The sequence below is a fragment of the Toxorhynchites rutilus genome, chromosome 3 (genome assembly GCF_029784135.1).
Source record: "Toxorhynchites rutilus septentrionalis strain SRP chromosome 3, ASM2978413v1, whole genome shotgun sequence".
NCBI classification, from domain to species: domain Eukaryota; kingdom Metazoa; phylum Arthropoda; class Insecta; order Diptera; family Culicidae; genus Toxorhynchites; species Toxorhynchites rutilus.
The window spans coordinates 181,234,230-181,250,168 of NC_073746.1; the positions used below are offsets into that span (position 1 = coordinate 181,234,230).

Here is a 15,939-nt window from a genome sequence, read left to right on the forward strand (position 1 = left end):
CTTTTAATTTGATTTGTTCTCTAAATTTTTGTAAAATGCTCAAAGAACAGTGAAAAGATCCATGCAAAATTCGGAATGGTCTCAATGCATTTTTTTGGTGTGGACTCTGGCCAAGACACCTGGTATCGATCCCAGTACACTGTTACTGATTGTAATATTATTGTGACCTTGTATAAAAATAAGTTGAGGAACTGGTACAAACTCGGTAACCCGTGGGTAATTTGGTACCCACCCGGATCTCTGGCGGTAATGAGCGCACTCTGATGATGAATAAAAATAAAGTGTTCTACCAATGTAGTAACAAACGTCAGATGCCAAAAACCCAAAATATCTGTGTTTAAAAAAAAATCAAGTTTTGTTGTTTTTGAAATCTCGAAAATTTTTCATGTGCGCCTTCTGAAAAATAATTAAAAATCGAATAGTGAGCCGATTTTAAGTATTAAAGCTGATTTGGATCAAGCAATTGATGTTCTTCAACGAATTTGAGGAAGTGTATCGAAATTTTAGTGTATCAAATTTTAATTATTTGTTCCTCTTTGTTTTGTAAAATTGCATGCTTTTACGTAAGATAGTGTACTTCATTTCTATTCTGTATGAAAATGTCAAAAAATACATTTTTCTGTGATTTCAGAACGATTCTTTTAATTTGAAAAATAAAAAAATGGGGTGCCTAATTTATACCCAGGCATCTCGGGTACTCGAATTTGAGTAGTTTCACTTCTATGCTCAAAGCTCCGAGCCCAATCAAGATTTTTGAAATCAGTTTGCGGGGAAATGTGCGCAATAGATTCTTGCATAAGCTGACGTAATATGAAGAAATTCCGAGCATTGGCCAAGAGCTTAGTCCAAAAAAACAAAATGGGGAACCGAATTTGTACCAGTTCCTCTATGTATTTTTTCGATGAAACACACAAATCATCGCACAGACGGTCCAAGTCACCGCGTATCAAATTTTAATGTCCAAAAATCATCTCTTTTATTTTATGATATGTTTGGTAATTTGAAGCTTGATATAATGATTAAACATTGTTGATTGAGAGAAAACAAGTGTAGCTCAGTATACAATATGACATTTTTATTTAGACCGTATTGATTTGGAATTATTAGGCGATGTGTTTGGGGGTCCAATTTCCCCCCATTTCCCCTACATGTATATAAAATTTAATTCGCGCAGAATATGTGCAATTGTTCATATTTTCTGTTAGAACTAAACATAGGTTCCATGAAAGATCATGTTTCATAATGGTTTCATCAGAAAAAAATCCAGTAACGATTTTTTCAATTTTCACAAACAATCAATCATACAAACAATCACGATACGCAATAGGCCAAACAATGGATTGAAAGTAGCAGAAAAACATTTTTTCCAATTTGAAGATTTTATGTTTACCTAGTTTTTGAATCGTCGAGCTTCCTCCAGAATTTTTCTGATAAACAGGAAGTATATGAAAACTTAAAACACGGAATAAAATAAAATAAAAAATTGAAAATATACAGCTTTGCCTTAGTTTTGAACTCAAAATTGAGTATACTACATTAACAAAATAAACCCCGCGTTACATGCATCTTGCTTGTAAATAAATGACAATATCATTATAAATATTTGGTTGTATGCATTTGGTTGATTTTTTCCCTTGTTGGGTGTGAACCACTACGTCCATTAGTTTGAACTATTGTGGTATGCCCCATTTTTTGTACTACGCTTCAAGCTTCTCTACTGCTTATTGATGAAGAAGTAGACTGAAAGCTATAGCGAGATAGGTGCCAATCAGGAATAATCTGTTTGATAAAATTTATAGTCCTGATCGGCGACACAGACCAAACTTCCTTGGGCTCCAGAATAGCCTTATCAAGGTGTTGAAGTCTGCGTCTTTTTAGTGCTCCGCATTTGCAGAGCAAATGTTCCGAGGTTTCGCTTTCGGCATTACAAAAGCGACAAATATCATCTTGCACTAAACCTATGTTTTTGAGATGGTATTTACTCGGACAGTGTCCTGTTATAAGACCAGTGAATGTGCTGAAGTCTTTCTTATTAAGACTCAGCAATTGTTGAGTAATTTTAATACTCGGCGTGATAAATTTTTTTGACTGGTTGAGTTGTACAGCCATTCAGTTGGCCATTACTTCCCGGTCTTCCCATTTCTTCAGCTCACTCTTCAACACACATTCAGAAATTCCACAGAATGGTTCTGGACCAGTGAAGGGTGAGCTTGAGCCGCGTCTTGCGAGTTCATCTGCTTGTTCATTTCCCTCTATACCGCAATGGCCAGGAATCCAGTACAGTTGTACCGAACTTCTCTGACACAGTTGTCGTAAAAGGCAAATGCATTCCCAGACAATTTTTGAATAGCACTTGAAAGCATTGAGGGCTTTAAGTGCTGCTTGACTGTCTGAGAAGATACAAATGTTAGCATGTCTATAATTTCTTTTAAGGCAGACATTTATACATTCTATTATTGCAGCTACTTCTGCCTGGAAAACTGTTGGCCAGTTTCCCATAGCTACAGAAATTTTTATTCTGGGACCATACACTCCAGCACCTGTTCTGTTACCCATTTTCGACCCATCGGTATAGAACAGGATTGAACCATTACGAACATCGGGACCACCCTCATCCCATACTGAACGAGAAAGTTCGATCACTGTGTATGGAATGTCATAATTGGTCCTTGGCTCAATCCAATCGCTGTTCATCGCTGAGGTTGGTCCAACGGGTAAGAGATTCAGGATGCTCAAATGACCAGTTTTGTCCCCGTCTAATATTTTTTTATATCTTTTTAGCTTTAGAGCGCTTCTATTAGCCTCCAGCTGAACATGTTGACCCAAAGGTAACAAGTGAAGGATAGCCTCCAATGCCTTTGAGGGTGTGCTTCGCATTGCTCCTGTTACAGCAACGCATGCCAGTCGTTGGAGTTTGTTTAGCTTTTTTGTAGCTACAGTCTCCTTAGTCTTTGGCCACCATACTAATGAGGCATAGGTTATCCTAGGCCGCACAATTGCTGTATAGACCCACATAACCATTTTTGGTTTCAGGCCCCATGTTCTACCTATCATTTTAGAACATGCCCATAGGGCAATGTTGGCCTTACTGATAATTGCATCTAAGTGTGCGTTCCAGTTTACTTTAGCATCTAGGATTACGCCTAGATATTTCACTGAAACGTTGAATTTTATTTCCTCTCCTCCAAGATTTAGAGTCTGCAGATGCAGTTTCTTCTTTTTGGTGAAAGGAACAATTGTTGTTTTTGAGGGATTTATGCTCAGACCTTCTTTGATACACCATGATTGTGTAAGGTTTAAGGCCATCTGCATCCTACTCGATATCACATCGTTGAATTTGCCACGTACCATTATGACTAAATCATCAGCAAAACCCACGGTTTCGAAACCATTCGCCTCCAAACTAATCAGAAGGTCGTCAACCACCAGTGACCAAAGTAGAGGTGATAGAACCACTCCTTGTGGGCAACCTTTCGTTGCAATCACAGATGTCGATGACCCACCCAGCTCCGAGGTGATTTGTCTATTTGTGAGCATGCCTTTGATCCATTCGACTATGCAGTCTTCGAAATGTCTTCTTCTCATAGCCTGTGCCATTGATACATAGGAAGCATTGTCGAAAGCCCCTTCGATATCAAGAAACGCACATAATGCAGTTTCTTTTGACGAAAGAGATTTTTCAATTTTAGTCACAAGCGTGTGTAACGCTGTGACTGTGGATTTGCCTGATTGATAGGCAAACTGGTATTTAGATAAAGGGCATTTGGACATGAATACAGACTTTATGTATTCATATAATACTTTTTCCATAGTTTTCAGCAATATTGATGATAAACTAATTGGTCTGAATGATTTTGGGAGTGATTTATCACGTTTCCCAGCTTTTGGAATGAAGACCACTTTAACGAGTCTCCATGTGGAAGGAATGTGCTCTAGTATCAGACTTGCCTTAAAAATCTCGATTAGAGATGGAATCAGCTTAGATTCTCCTTTTTGAATCAGGGCTGGAAAAATTCCATCTGCACCTGCGGATTTGTAAGGTTGAAAGGATCTCACCGCGCTTTCTACTCTGGCCCTCGTGAAAACCATTCCAGCAACTATCTTTGCGACATCCTTTGCACTTTGAGAATTCCTTCGAGAGCATTTCATGTCGCGGTTGTAGTTAGGACTGGTATCAGAATGAACCGATGTAGATCCCGGGAAGTGAGTTTTCATCAGTAAGTCTAATACTTCTGAGGGAGATTTTGTGAACGAACCGTCGTCCTTTTTGAGGGAACCTAGCCCGTTCGAGTGGTCTTTTGCAAGAGTCTTACTTAGTCTTGCAACGATTGGGGTACTTTCAATGCTTTCGCAGTTATTTACCCAAGATTTTCGTTTAGATCGTCTTAGTTCTCTATTATATTCGGTTAGGGCGCTCCTATATTGAGACCAATCCGAATTAATTTTAGCTCTGTTGAACAGCTTCCGCGCTGTTTTACGTAGCCGCTCGAGCCTTTTGTTCCACCATGGAACGTTTCTTGTCGAAGAAACTCTCTTAAGTGGACAATTACTGTTGTAGACAGAAACTATCGTATCATTTAATTCTTTTGAAGTTGATTCGAGCTGTTGAATCGACCTTATTCTTGTGTTAAGAGTTTCTGACTCGAGTTCAAGTGAATATCGTTCCCAGTTGGTTTTTCTTGGATCACGATATTCTCTCTGTACTGTCAAGCCACCATCCCATTCAAAGATAATGTGTCTGTGATCAGACAAAGACGCCTCTTCCGAAACGTGCCAGTTGTGTATTTTCGAAGAAATTACCGGACTGCACAGTGTTAGGTCCAGGACTTCTTGTCTGATAGCGTTTATAAACGTTGGTTCATTGCCTATATTGGCAATGTCAATGTTGTTTGAAGAGAGAAATTCTAAAAGACAGTCACCTCGACTGTTTATGTCAGTACTACCCCACAAAGTGTGATGAGCATTGGCATCACAGCCGATGATGAAGTCTTTTTTGATTTCTCTGCAATAATTTACGAACGCCGCAACCTCTTGGGGAGGTGCCTCAGGTACGTCACCAGGGAAATAAGCCGACGCAATTATTATGTCGGATCTTCCCTTGGCGGTTGGTATCTCAACTCTGATCGCGACGATGTCCCTTTGAATGAACTCTGTTATAGGAAAGCATTTAATATTTGCTTTTACTAGAACAGCAGTTCTTGGGGAGTCATGCTTGTCGTCGTAGAATAACTTGCATGAACCAGTATGAATGCCAAGTATTCTTCCTTTGTGGACCCAAGGCTCTTGAATTAAAGCTAAATCCATAGCGTCTTCAATAAACCTCCTAGACAGCACGCAAGATGCTGCTTTAGCGTGATGGAGATTTATTTGCAGAACCTTAGTGTTCTGCGTTATTTTCGACCGCTCGTTTTGTTCATTTGGATGTGGATTATTCATAGAAGTCCCACGAGTCTCTCGGTAAAGAAGGTCCACTGCATCAGTGACCGGCTTAATGCAGCAAGGGCAGACGATACTGTGGAGGGAGCTCTGGTGCTCCACAGGCTCCGTTAACGGCAAGGTTTAAAACCCCCCCTACCATTCATCCCTCGGCACGGGTCGCTTCACACCTTGGTTTAGGGGTTTATCCATTACTTCCTTTCCATAATAACCATGGATAACAGCTATTACAACCATCCTCCTTTTCTGGGGCTTTGGACCCACTGCTCTGGTTTCTCAATAATTTCAGGTTCTTATTCGGACATGCTATTATTGAGATCCGTCATTCGCAGGCGGAGATTTGGTTGATTCACCAATTTGAAGAAATAAGCTCCCAACTATTAGTAGTTCTGGTCATGTTATTGTGTCTGAAGTGTCTGAAGTGGGGACAAGTGGTCACCTGCTTGTTTGGTAGTATAACTATTGACTATTGACACCGTATTGATAGTCCCTTATGTTCGAAGAATTTCATGACTTTTGAGATACCCTGCACTTCAGTGGAGCTGTCGCATGTCAAAATATAAATAAAAACAAAAATCGCTCGCTCGGTAGTCATTCGCCGTTGTTTTGTGCGTTTCGAATTTAAGAAATTTCTAGTGAAATTTAGTTTACTTGACCTGATATTTGTACAAATCAACAGTTTGGACGATTGTTCACATATTCGAGGAGAGGTGAACAGATTTATTTCGCATAGAAATTACTTTCAGGTTGGGGGGGCAAAGTGGTCAGTGGAGAATTACTACTGACAATGTTCTTTTTTCAAATGATGCTAAGCTTAGTGCATGGTCGTTATTAACGAGTTTCTTTATGGAACACAGTTGAATACAGAACAAATGGAAATTAATTCAATTTTCCTCGATTTGAACTATTTTGGAACTGGGAAATAGTAATGTATGTAAAACATGATCATGATCTGTAAAACAGATTTTACGAAAAAACACGAAACGACCATCAAAATCCATTAACAGCAAAAAGAGTTAGTTACTTAAACACTGTATCATAAAAATGTGACCGGTTTTCTGATTAAGCACCTTTAAACATAGAGAATGTGAATGATAATCGAATGTGTGTTAGATTCGATTTTCGTTGAATGAAGTGATAATTGTAACATGGAAGCGTATTGTAGCAATCATCCGAATCCACGCTTTAGGACATAAATCCATAACAGAGAAGTGCTGTGAAGGTGTCAATCATTAGTGGCGTACATACACTATAGTCCCACAAAAAACAGTCCAACGATGTTAATATGTATGGTTTTGGAAGCCAATTCACGGGTTCAATATGCGAAATTATTCGTTAGCTAAATGTTTCTTTCAATAAATCAATTTTTAAGAGCATTAAGGGAATTTGTGGTAAATGTGGTAAAAAGTCGACGATCATAGCCCGGTCGCAATTAACTGTTACTTTTTGGAAAGCATGATTTTTGAAGAAAAACGAACCACCGGCCCATAAAGCGCTTTAAGCGTTGTTTCGTGACAATGCGATTTATCCGGACTTTCCATTTGAGTGTTTCCATGTAGGTTTTAACGAGTTTGGTAACATGAGGCCGAGTGTTATCATTGTGGCATCCTGACCAGAATGTTTACACAATTTACACAATATTACGTAAGTTACATGGAGTGTGTAGAATTGTAAACGTCAGTGAGGGGATTGTTTTCAGAGTGGTGCTCCGAGTTAGGCTAAGGTTACTTTGGATAGGAGTACGCACGAAAATTTGATTGTACGAATAGAAACAAACAATTTTGTTCGATAGAAGCTGACGAATACGAACGAAGCAAGGGGGAAGCAATGTAACCACACCAATACAACTCAATGTGGTTGTTTAGCTTCACTATTGCATACAATTCGTACGACCACTTTTCTGCATCCAGTGTCACCGCCGCCTTAGTTTGAGTTATAAGACGCAGGATATCATATTGGCGATCCTGCCAGATATCGTGTTTAATTACCCGAGAATTTTTATTTGATCGTGACCATTGCGGAAAACTGAGGTAAGAAAAACATTTTTAGTTCTATAGCGCAATAGGAAATGGCAACTAAATGAGAAGAGTGTCGAGTCGGGAAATGACCGAAAGGAAATGTTAAGCCGGTGATAGACCATGGCCAACGATGTGAGAAATAATTTGAGTCGGCAAAAGCCGAGACCAAAAACATGTTGAGCCGGTAAAAGACCATGGCCAACGATGTAAAACGAAATGAGTGGATAAGAAAATGTTGAGTCGGTGAAAGACCATGGCCAACAATGAAAAAAATACATGGAGAGAATGTTGAGCCGGCAAAAGACCATGGCCAGCGATGTAAAAAGAAATGAGGGAAGGATTAACAAGAGAACAGATGAAGATCGTGTCAGGAATGGCCCATAATCAGAGGTAAACATAATCATGAAAGATGATGGGGTTGGGATGAAGCGTGTTGCTATAAACTTGCTACTATAAATATAGTAGAATCGTCAAGATACATATAATGTGAAGGCAATTTGAGCGATGTTTTCAGTTAACCTTACCTTTGTTTATGTCGAATATAGTTGGAATAAACTGAAGGACGGAATATAATCCTATTGCAAACAATGGAAGAAAATCAAGAATATGAAAGCCAACAAGGCGAAATGCAAAAAAATAGAAGGTTGGAACATATTTCTCAGTATTTTCAAAAATACATGAACAACTGTTTGTATTTGATAATATACGAAAATTCCAAGACTGTATTTAATGCATGATTTAACGGATTATATTAAAAAAAAATCATTGTTTTTTTGTTCTCAATTCGATTATCTTATCATAGATGAATAAACGAATATATGTTTGAACAATCCAGTCAAAGACAATATGAAAATAGTTTCCAAAAACTTTTTGTTTTCTTATGGTACTAAAATAAATCGAAGAAAATAGAGATGCTGAACAAAACAGATATTCATTGAAGGTGACTCTAAGTGTTTTGATAGGTGGAGGAGTAGGAGAGCACGAAGAGCGGCACATAGTGACAGAATCACCAGAGTGTACACTGTGAAATTCACACAACAATTGAGTTTTAATTTGAAATGGTCGGGGCTCAGGTTTCGAACTATGGTGAACCAACTCCTAATCAAAGAGTATCATGAAAGAACTGAAAGACTACAATAATACACAACCATATTGATAATATTCCTTGATTGACTTGGCACATCTCATATTTCAAGCATTGTTCATCTTGTGCAGGGGAGGATGTGGCATCCTGATCAGAATGTTTACACAATTTACACAATACCACGTAAGTTACATGGAGTGTGTAAAATTGTAAACATCAGTGAGGGGATTGTTTTTAGAGTGGTGCTCCGAATCAGTTTGAGTTATAAGACGCCGGTTATCACAGTCATGATGTGAATATCTCTTCTCTCTGCCTCTGCCCATCACCATCATCATTGCGTTGTTTCGAAGATTACGAACTTATCCTGATAACAAACGCCTGTTGTAATTCTATACAATCTTAACGAAATTCTGTGGAATTTTGGAAATTTTTGCTCATTTTTCACATTACTCAATTCTTTTGTGCTCAACCTTTATAATACAAACAGAAACAATAATTTACTCGTGAATTTATGTTGACTCCAGAACAAGTGTGGTGTTTTGCAAGAAAAAAAAAATCTTCAGTTGTACTTCCAATAAACATACGTATAGCATTGACTTATGAACCCCCGCACGCTCCGATGAACGCAAGCTGAGTGCATTCCAAATCGAAGCGATATTGCTTTTATACCGTTTCCACTTCACAACGAACGTGTTTTGATTCAAATGAAAGGGATCAATTTTTAATGTACATATATATATGAATGTGTATTTTTTCCTCTCGCTGCAAGCTAGAATCGAATATAGCTCTTCTCGAAACCGGAGATAAGTTATCGTTTCTTCGATATATACATGCAATACCCCCGTCGAATCCTTGTTTCGCGTATCAAGTTCTTCCCGGCGATGCATTGTTATTCAATTGCTTGCTCTATCCCGATGGTAATCGAATCGGTTGGATCTCTCAAAGTCCCTCTCCCCCTTTGTGACATTCGAGGGGGGTTTATGTGCTCGATAATAAATCAATTTCTGATTGGGTTTAGCTTTTCAACACGATTTTGCTGTATTCAACCGAGAGCGAGAGCTATATTTGTTTTTCCGAGATGGGATGGAAATCATTCCCAACAGAGCCAACAAAGGCCAACAGAAAGCTTTTAAGGTACTCTCGTGATGCTAATAACCCGTCACCACAAGAACCCCGTACTAATGTAGCCCGAAACAGCGCAACAGAGAGCTACAAATGAGTCCCAGCGTTCATTAAAAGCATTCGTCATTGCGGTATCAAAACACCGCATCCATAAACGTGGCAGGTACGGGAGAATACAGGACACAAACGGACGCCCAGATTGTGGTTATTGAGTGTGGATTCAATCATTTGCGAAATCCGCTAGAATGCTACACAGAGTTCCCGGGGGGAGATTAGCCGGAGGAACTGAGAGGGTTGAAGCAAATCATCCCTTTGTCTGCATATTGAAAGACCCAGATGGAAGATGGCTTTCCACCCTGTCGCCCATCGCCCTCCCACTCCACTTCCAATATTTTGCGGTTCGTGACGTCACTCTCATTCTCATGAGCCCATCGACAGCATGAGTCGTAATGGCAGCAGGGAATGTAGCAAAATGAAATAAAATCTTTATTCGTCCATTATCGGAAGAGGAAACCGAGCCGGAAACGATAATCCCGGTTATTGTGGTGAACCCTTGTGCAATATAATACCAGCCACGAAGCACCGGCGTGGGGATAAAATGTGACCAAATGTTTCATTTAGCAAGTGTTGCGATGCTTCAAAGCCACACAAAATGGGTCGAAAATATCAAACATTAATCCATTATGAAATGGGGAAGTGCAACCTGAGTGGCATGCAAAAGAAAAAAAAAATCCAATTTTTGTCTCAATTACAAACCTCGACAAGTGCAAAGCGCAAAAAATAACCTATCATATGTTTGCCAACACTGCATTCAATTTTCTAAATGTTCTACAGTGCGCTGATAAAAGCAAATCGCCCACGCCAAGGGATTGGTCAGTGTCATTAATATATTATTAGCGTCACTAATATTATCGGGGCTAGAGGAGTTTGCCACTAGTGGAAACCAGAGGCAGAATGATACCCGGTTGAGTGCCCAACGAGTAGTAGCGCAATATCATATGCAAATTATAACGACATTTGTGGCTTTTGGCTTTGGCCGCAAACATCGAATCGACTGCGTTGCCGTTTCCGCTTGAGTGAATAATTAATTGGCTTTATATACGCCGGGTGTCACTTTCTCAGCTCCCCCGGAACCCTGATCACCCACCTCCCCATCGGAGCCTACACACGGGTGAGAGAACTGTCCAATTCTGTTCGGCGTCATCGATATTCAATAAACCTTTTGACCATTGGCTCCATCCCTAATCCCAAAGCAGTCAGTGTACGGAAAGGTCGGAAGTCAGCATAAAGCGAAGGTAATTAAAATCAAATTAAAATCCTTACGTGTTTCTTGTTGTCCTGGTACATGTGTCCGACGTTCTCGATCACCTTTTCGTCGCTCAGATTCTCGAAAGGCTGCTCCCGAGCAAACGTGAGGATTTCCCAGAGCGTCACGGCAAACGCCCATACGTCTGACTTTGATGTAAATTTACCCTGTGCGTGGTGAAAATTCAATTAATTAGTGCAGCACACGTAAATCCATCCCATCACAGGACGGAGGAGAAGGGTGGACGATGGAATCATTTCAAAATAGGTGTTTGCGAGTGTCAGTCACTTACCATCAGGACGCTTTCCCATGCCATCCACCGGATTGGCATCGGTTGTGATTGTCTCCCTGCTCCCTCCAGGTGGCAGTAGTCTGCGGGATATGCAATGCGGTTTATCACAGTTCCTAGTGTACAGATTTTTATCTCCAACTGCGGCCCTACTAAACAACTCCTGGAAGCGGATGCAGAAGAGTGGGGAAATATTTATTAGAAAATTGTTTGTATTGGTTCGTATTGATAGTTCGTGGTGGCATGTGGAATCGGGTACGAGTATATGGCGGTATTATTTCATCTAACGAGTACTTTGAACTGTGTGGAATCGGTCGATGATGACTTATTGGATTGATGTAGTTATCGATGAATGTTGGAACATGTAATTAGGAAAAAAGCATGCGATATGCTAATGTCTTTATATATTGTATCTATCCCTGTGAAGAAACTGTTAATCCCATGAAGCTCAAATTCTCGATTCTTCGTAATAAGTTGAAAAAGTTAATTGTAAAATTATTCACGAATCAATGGCAGGTCTGACTGTAGACAAATTACTGCCAATGTTAGATTTACGGAATACAAGATATATCGACCATCTTGCTATCAAAATTCTATCATGCTTATCTTCCTTCCGACTCTAAGCTTCTGTACAGACTACTCAGTGATATTGTGCTCCTGGTCACCCATCCCCTTACCGAAAGCGCTACCTTAATTTGAGCACAAAATATTTCAATTGTACCTACCTTACGATAATTGACAGGATTATCGAGGGGAGGATTCTGGTACGGCAGCGAGTTTATTGGCTTCATAGTACCCCGTTACGGTACTAGCATGATGACATCATTCCAAATCTGTCCAAAAATAAAGTATCGTACATGTGGATTTTGATGAAAGGCAGCTGCCGATTTTTGCGGGAGCTTCTTCCGATAATTTTGCATGTGTCCATGAAAGGCTGGATCTTCTAACTACAATTATGCAGGCATTCCATGCCAAACCGATATAGTGGTTCTTAGATTTTCGTGAAAATTGGTAGTTTTGTTCCTTATCGCAAAATATTATCACCTTCTGTTAGTCATTTTTGTCATTTATTATTTACATTTTTGGGTGGTCCGAAAAAATATGTTTCCCCTATTTTTTCAAAAATGACTTTTTTTTCAAAAATTTATAACAGCCGGAGTACTGAACCGATTCAGATGATCGACATAAAAAATTAAAGTCAGTTGGTTAGTTGTATTTGAAAAATATTAAGCTTGCAAAAAAATGGGATTTTGTTTTTGTAATATTGTATTGGTGTCTGATTGCTCACATGGCTAGTCTAAGAGGGCGTTTTATTTTTCATATTTTTTCTTGAAAGCTGAAGTTTTTTGACATAACATATCCAAAAATCAGAAATGTGATTTCTATCATTTTTGAGTCATGATTTTTCATAGCCAGCATGTTTTCAGTTTTCTTTCAATCTTCCTATGTGTATAATTTCATGAAAATCAGCAGAGCCGTTTCGGAGAAGTTCGACCACGAACATCGTGACACAAGGTTTTTAGATATATAGATTTACTAGTACATTTTTCTAACTAGAATATAAATATTAGGGTGCCAATGAAAATGGTCATCTCTAATTTCAAAAAGTTACCTGATAAAAAATGTTCACCACCTCGAAAAAACACCCTATGTCAAATATTAGCTCAATCGGACCTAAGGGAGAATGGCGCAAAGCGGTCAAAGTTTGAGTTTTTTGAAAATCGAAAAATGACCCAAGGGAAGAGTAAAGCAAATCGAGGGTTTCGGAAAAAAAATTTATGCCAAATGTCTTAAAATTGCATGAAACGTCGAGATCTAGTGTTACCTCGAAAATTTTTTTTCGTCAAAAATCTAAACTCTGGGATTTAGTTTTTTTTCGGAATACGAAACAAAAAGTTTGGTTTTTGGTGCCAAAAAAAATGGTTATCTCCTATTCCATTCGAAACTTACTGCGAAATGTCGATTTGCACTATAATATACCCTTTGCAAAATATTAGCTCATTCGAACTTCATTTATTAGTGTCACAGACGTAAAAATTTGAGTTTTTTTTTTGAAAAACGAAAGATCACCGAAAATCAGGGGTTTCAAAAAATTGTTGATGCCAAATGTCTTGAAATTGCATTACTCGTCGAGATTTACAGTTATCTCCGAAAAAAAGTTTTGTCAAAAAATTTGTTTTTGTCAAAAAATTTGAGATGACAGTAAGTCTCGATGCGTCATGCGATTCTAGTACATTTGGCCCCAAAATATTTTTTCTCGAAAACGTATTTTTTTTTTAATTCCCAAATATATATATATATATATATATATATATATATATATATATATATATATATATATATATATATATATATATATATATATATTATATATATATATATATATATATATATATATATATATATATATATATATATATATATATATATATATATATATATATATATATATATATATATATATATATATATATATATATATATATATATATATATATATATATATATATATATATATATATATATATATATATATATATATATATATATATATATATATATATATATAGATAGATATATATGAATAGCCCTTACAACAGGAAAACAACATCAATAGCATTTTTTCAAAGAAAAAAAAAAGTTGTTGTTCTAAAAACTTTTTCGATGTAAATGTGCCCATCTTGTATGGAAAATGTATGGAAAACTTGTTGAATATTTTAAGGGCTATTTATATCTATTTCTTTCAGAATTTTGAAAACATATGTTTTCGAGGAAAATGAATTTTAATTTTCAAAATATTTTTTTTCAATTCATTTTTTTTGATAATTTTTAATGAAAACCATTCCTACATTCCATTCTTTTAATAAAATTCTGTAGGTCTGATATTTTTTTTGTAGGCTTTTTTTTTAAATTTTGAGTTTTTTCAACTTTTTCGAAAAATATTAATTAAAAATTATAACATCTACAAAAAGATGGTCAGAGAATGTAGGAAATTAACTAGGTTTTCATTAAAAATTATCACAGAATTTTTTGGAAAAATGGAAAAATTTCATAGAAAAAAAATATTTTGAAAAATAAAATTCATTTTTCTTAAAAATATATGCTTTTAAAATTCTGAAAAAAATAGATATAAATAGCCCTTAGAATTTCCAACCAGTTTTCCACACACGGACGATGGGCACATTTACATGTAAAAAGTTTTTCGAACAAAACTTTTTCATTTTTATCTTTGAAAAAATACTATTCGTAACATTTTTATGTATAAATTATCGCAATTTACATGCTCTGCTAACTTTTCTCTATTTGGAAATATGTCAACAACATGTCAAACGTGAGAATTTGCACACATAAATGTTACGAGAAAACCATTATTTTTTTACATGCAAAAATGACTTATATTCCAAGAACTATAACAGATTGAAAGTTGACGACAAAAGTTCACATTTTAATGAGATCTAAAACTTCGTCGTATACACTATATCGCTATCTTGACTTTAAACAAAATTAGGATTAGTTGTTTTTTTTTTCAAAGAAAATATAAAAAAGTTGTTGTTAGAAAAACTTTTTCCCTGTAAATGTGCCCATCTTCCGATGTATGGACGACTTGTTGGAAATTTTAAGGGCTATTCATTTATATATTCTTGGGAATTTTAAGAAAAATACAGTTTTGAGAAAAATTAATTTTAATTTTTAAAATAACTTTTTTTCAGCGAAATTTTAGTCGAAAAAATGTTTGGCATTTTTTCGTAAAAATTTAAGCAATTTCCTACATTTCATCCTTTGACATGAATTTTGTAGGTATCATAGTCTTTAAGTTATAAATTTTTGTAAAAATTAAAGAAAAAAAATTTGGCTTTTTTCAAAAAGTTGTCTAATTATTTTTGGAATATTTCTAGAATGCAAAGTTGCTTAAATGACCTGCTATCTGAGATGGTGCTGCCAACGGCCAGTCGAGTTGACATGAAATTCGTCACCATATTTATCTACAGCTATTTTTTGAACGATAATGTGTTCATCATTCGCAATTATTGCTTTTGAATGTACCGAAGGGCCAGAAACCCAGGATTTAAATCTAGTAAGGACGTTTATATTCAATACTTGCATACAGGTAAAATGGAAAGCGGAAAATAAATTAAACATATATATGTAAGAAAGCGAAGATTTGATGGGAGAGAAATTAACATTCTTTAAATATGAAAGAAATAAAATGAATGATAACTTCAAATATAATTTTAAAAAAAATTAAATTTGCTCGTGTATCATATAATGTATAAAATGTGTATCAAAAGAAATCAGAAGGGAAAATATAAACGTAATTGAAAGCAAATGTTCAAACCATAAAATAGAGATTATTAGAGATAAATCGACGAAAAATAACAATTCCCAATAACATAGTATGAAGTGGGAAGACAGAAAAAAATTGGATTACATAAAATTGAGCATAATAAATCATTATCCATATTGTATGGAACGAATGAACGAACAGATACGGAATGAAAGGACAACGGTGGCTCAAGTTAATTATTTTAATATTTTATAAGTAATTCCCTCAATTTAGTGTTTCATAAATCAGTCGTGGATAGTTCGAGAAACTAAACCACACATTAAATTCATGACATTTCAGCGTATCAACGTAAGTTCTGCGAAGCAAGTCGAACCAATACATATTACAACTAAAAGTTTT

General features: G+C 36.6%; 1 protein-coding gene across 4 annotated transcripts in view; it reads right to left on the reverse strand.

Moving 5' to 3' along the window:
• LOC129775535 (discoidin domain-containing receptor 2) overlaps positions 1-15,939 on the reverse strand; it is a 631,586-nt gene that overhangs the window by 22,110 nt on the left and 593,537 nt on the right. For all 4 annotated transcript variants that reach the window (XM_055780375.1, XM_055780374.1, XM_055780376.1 and 1 more), the window contains 2 exons: positions 11,259-11,418; positions 10,984-11,133 (listed from right to left, as the gene is read on the reverse strand). In XM_055780375.1, coding sequence (XP_055636350.1) covers positions 10,984-11,133; positions 11,259-11,418 — 310 coding nt within the window. The remainder of the gene's footprint in view (positions 1-10,983; positions 11,134-11,258; positions 11,419-15,939) is intronic.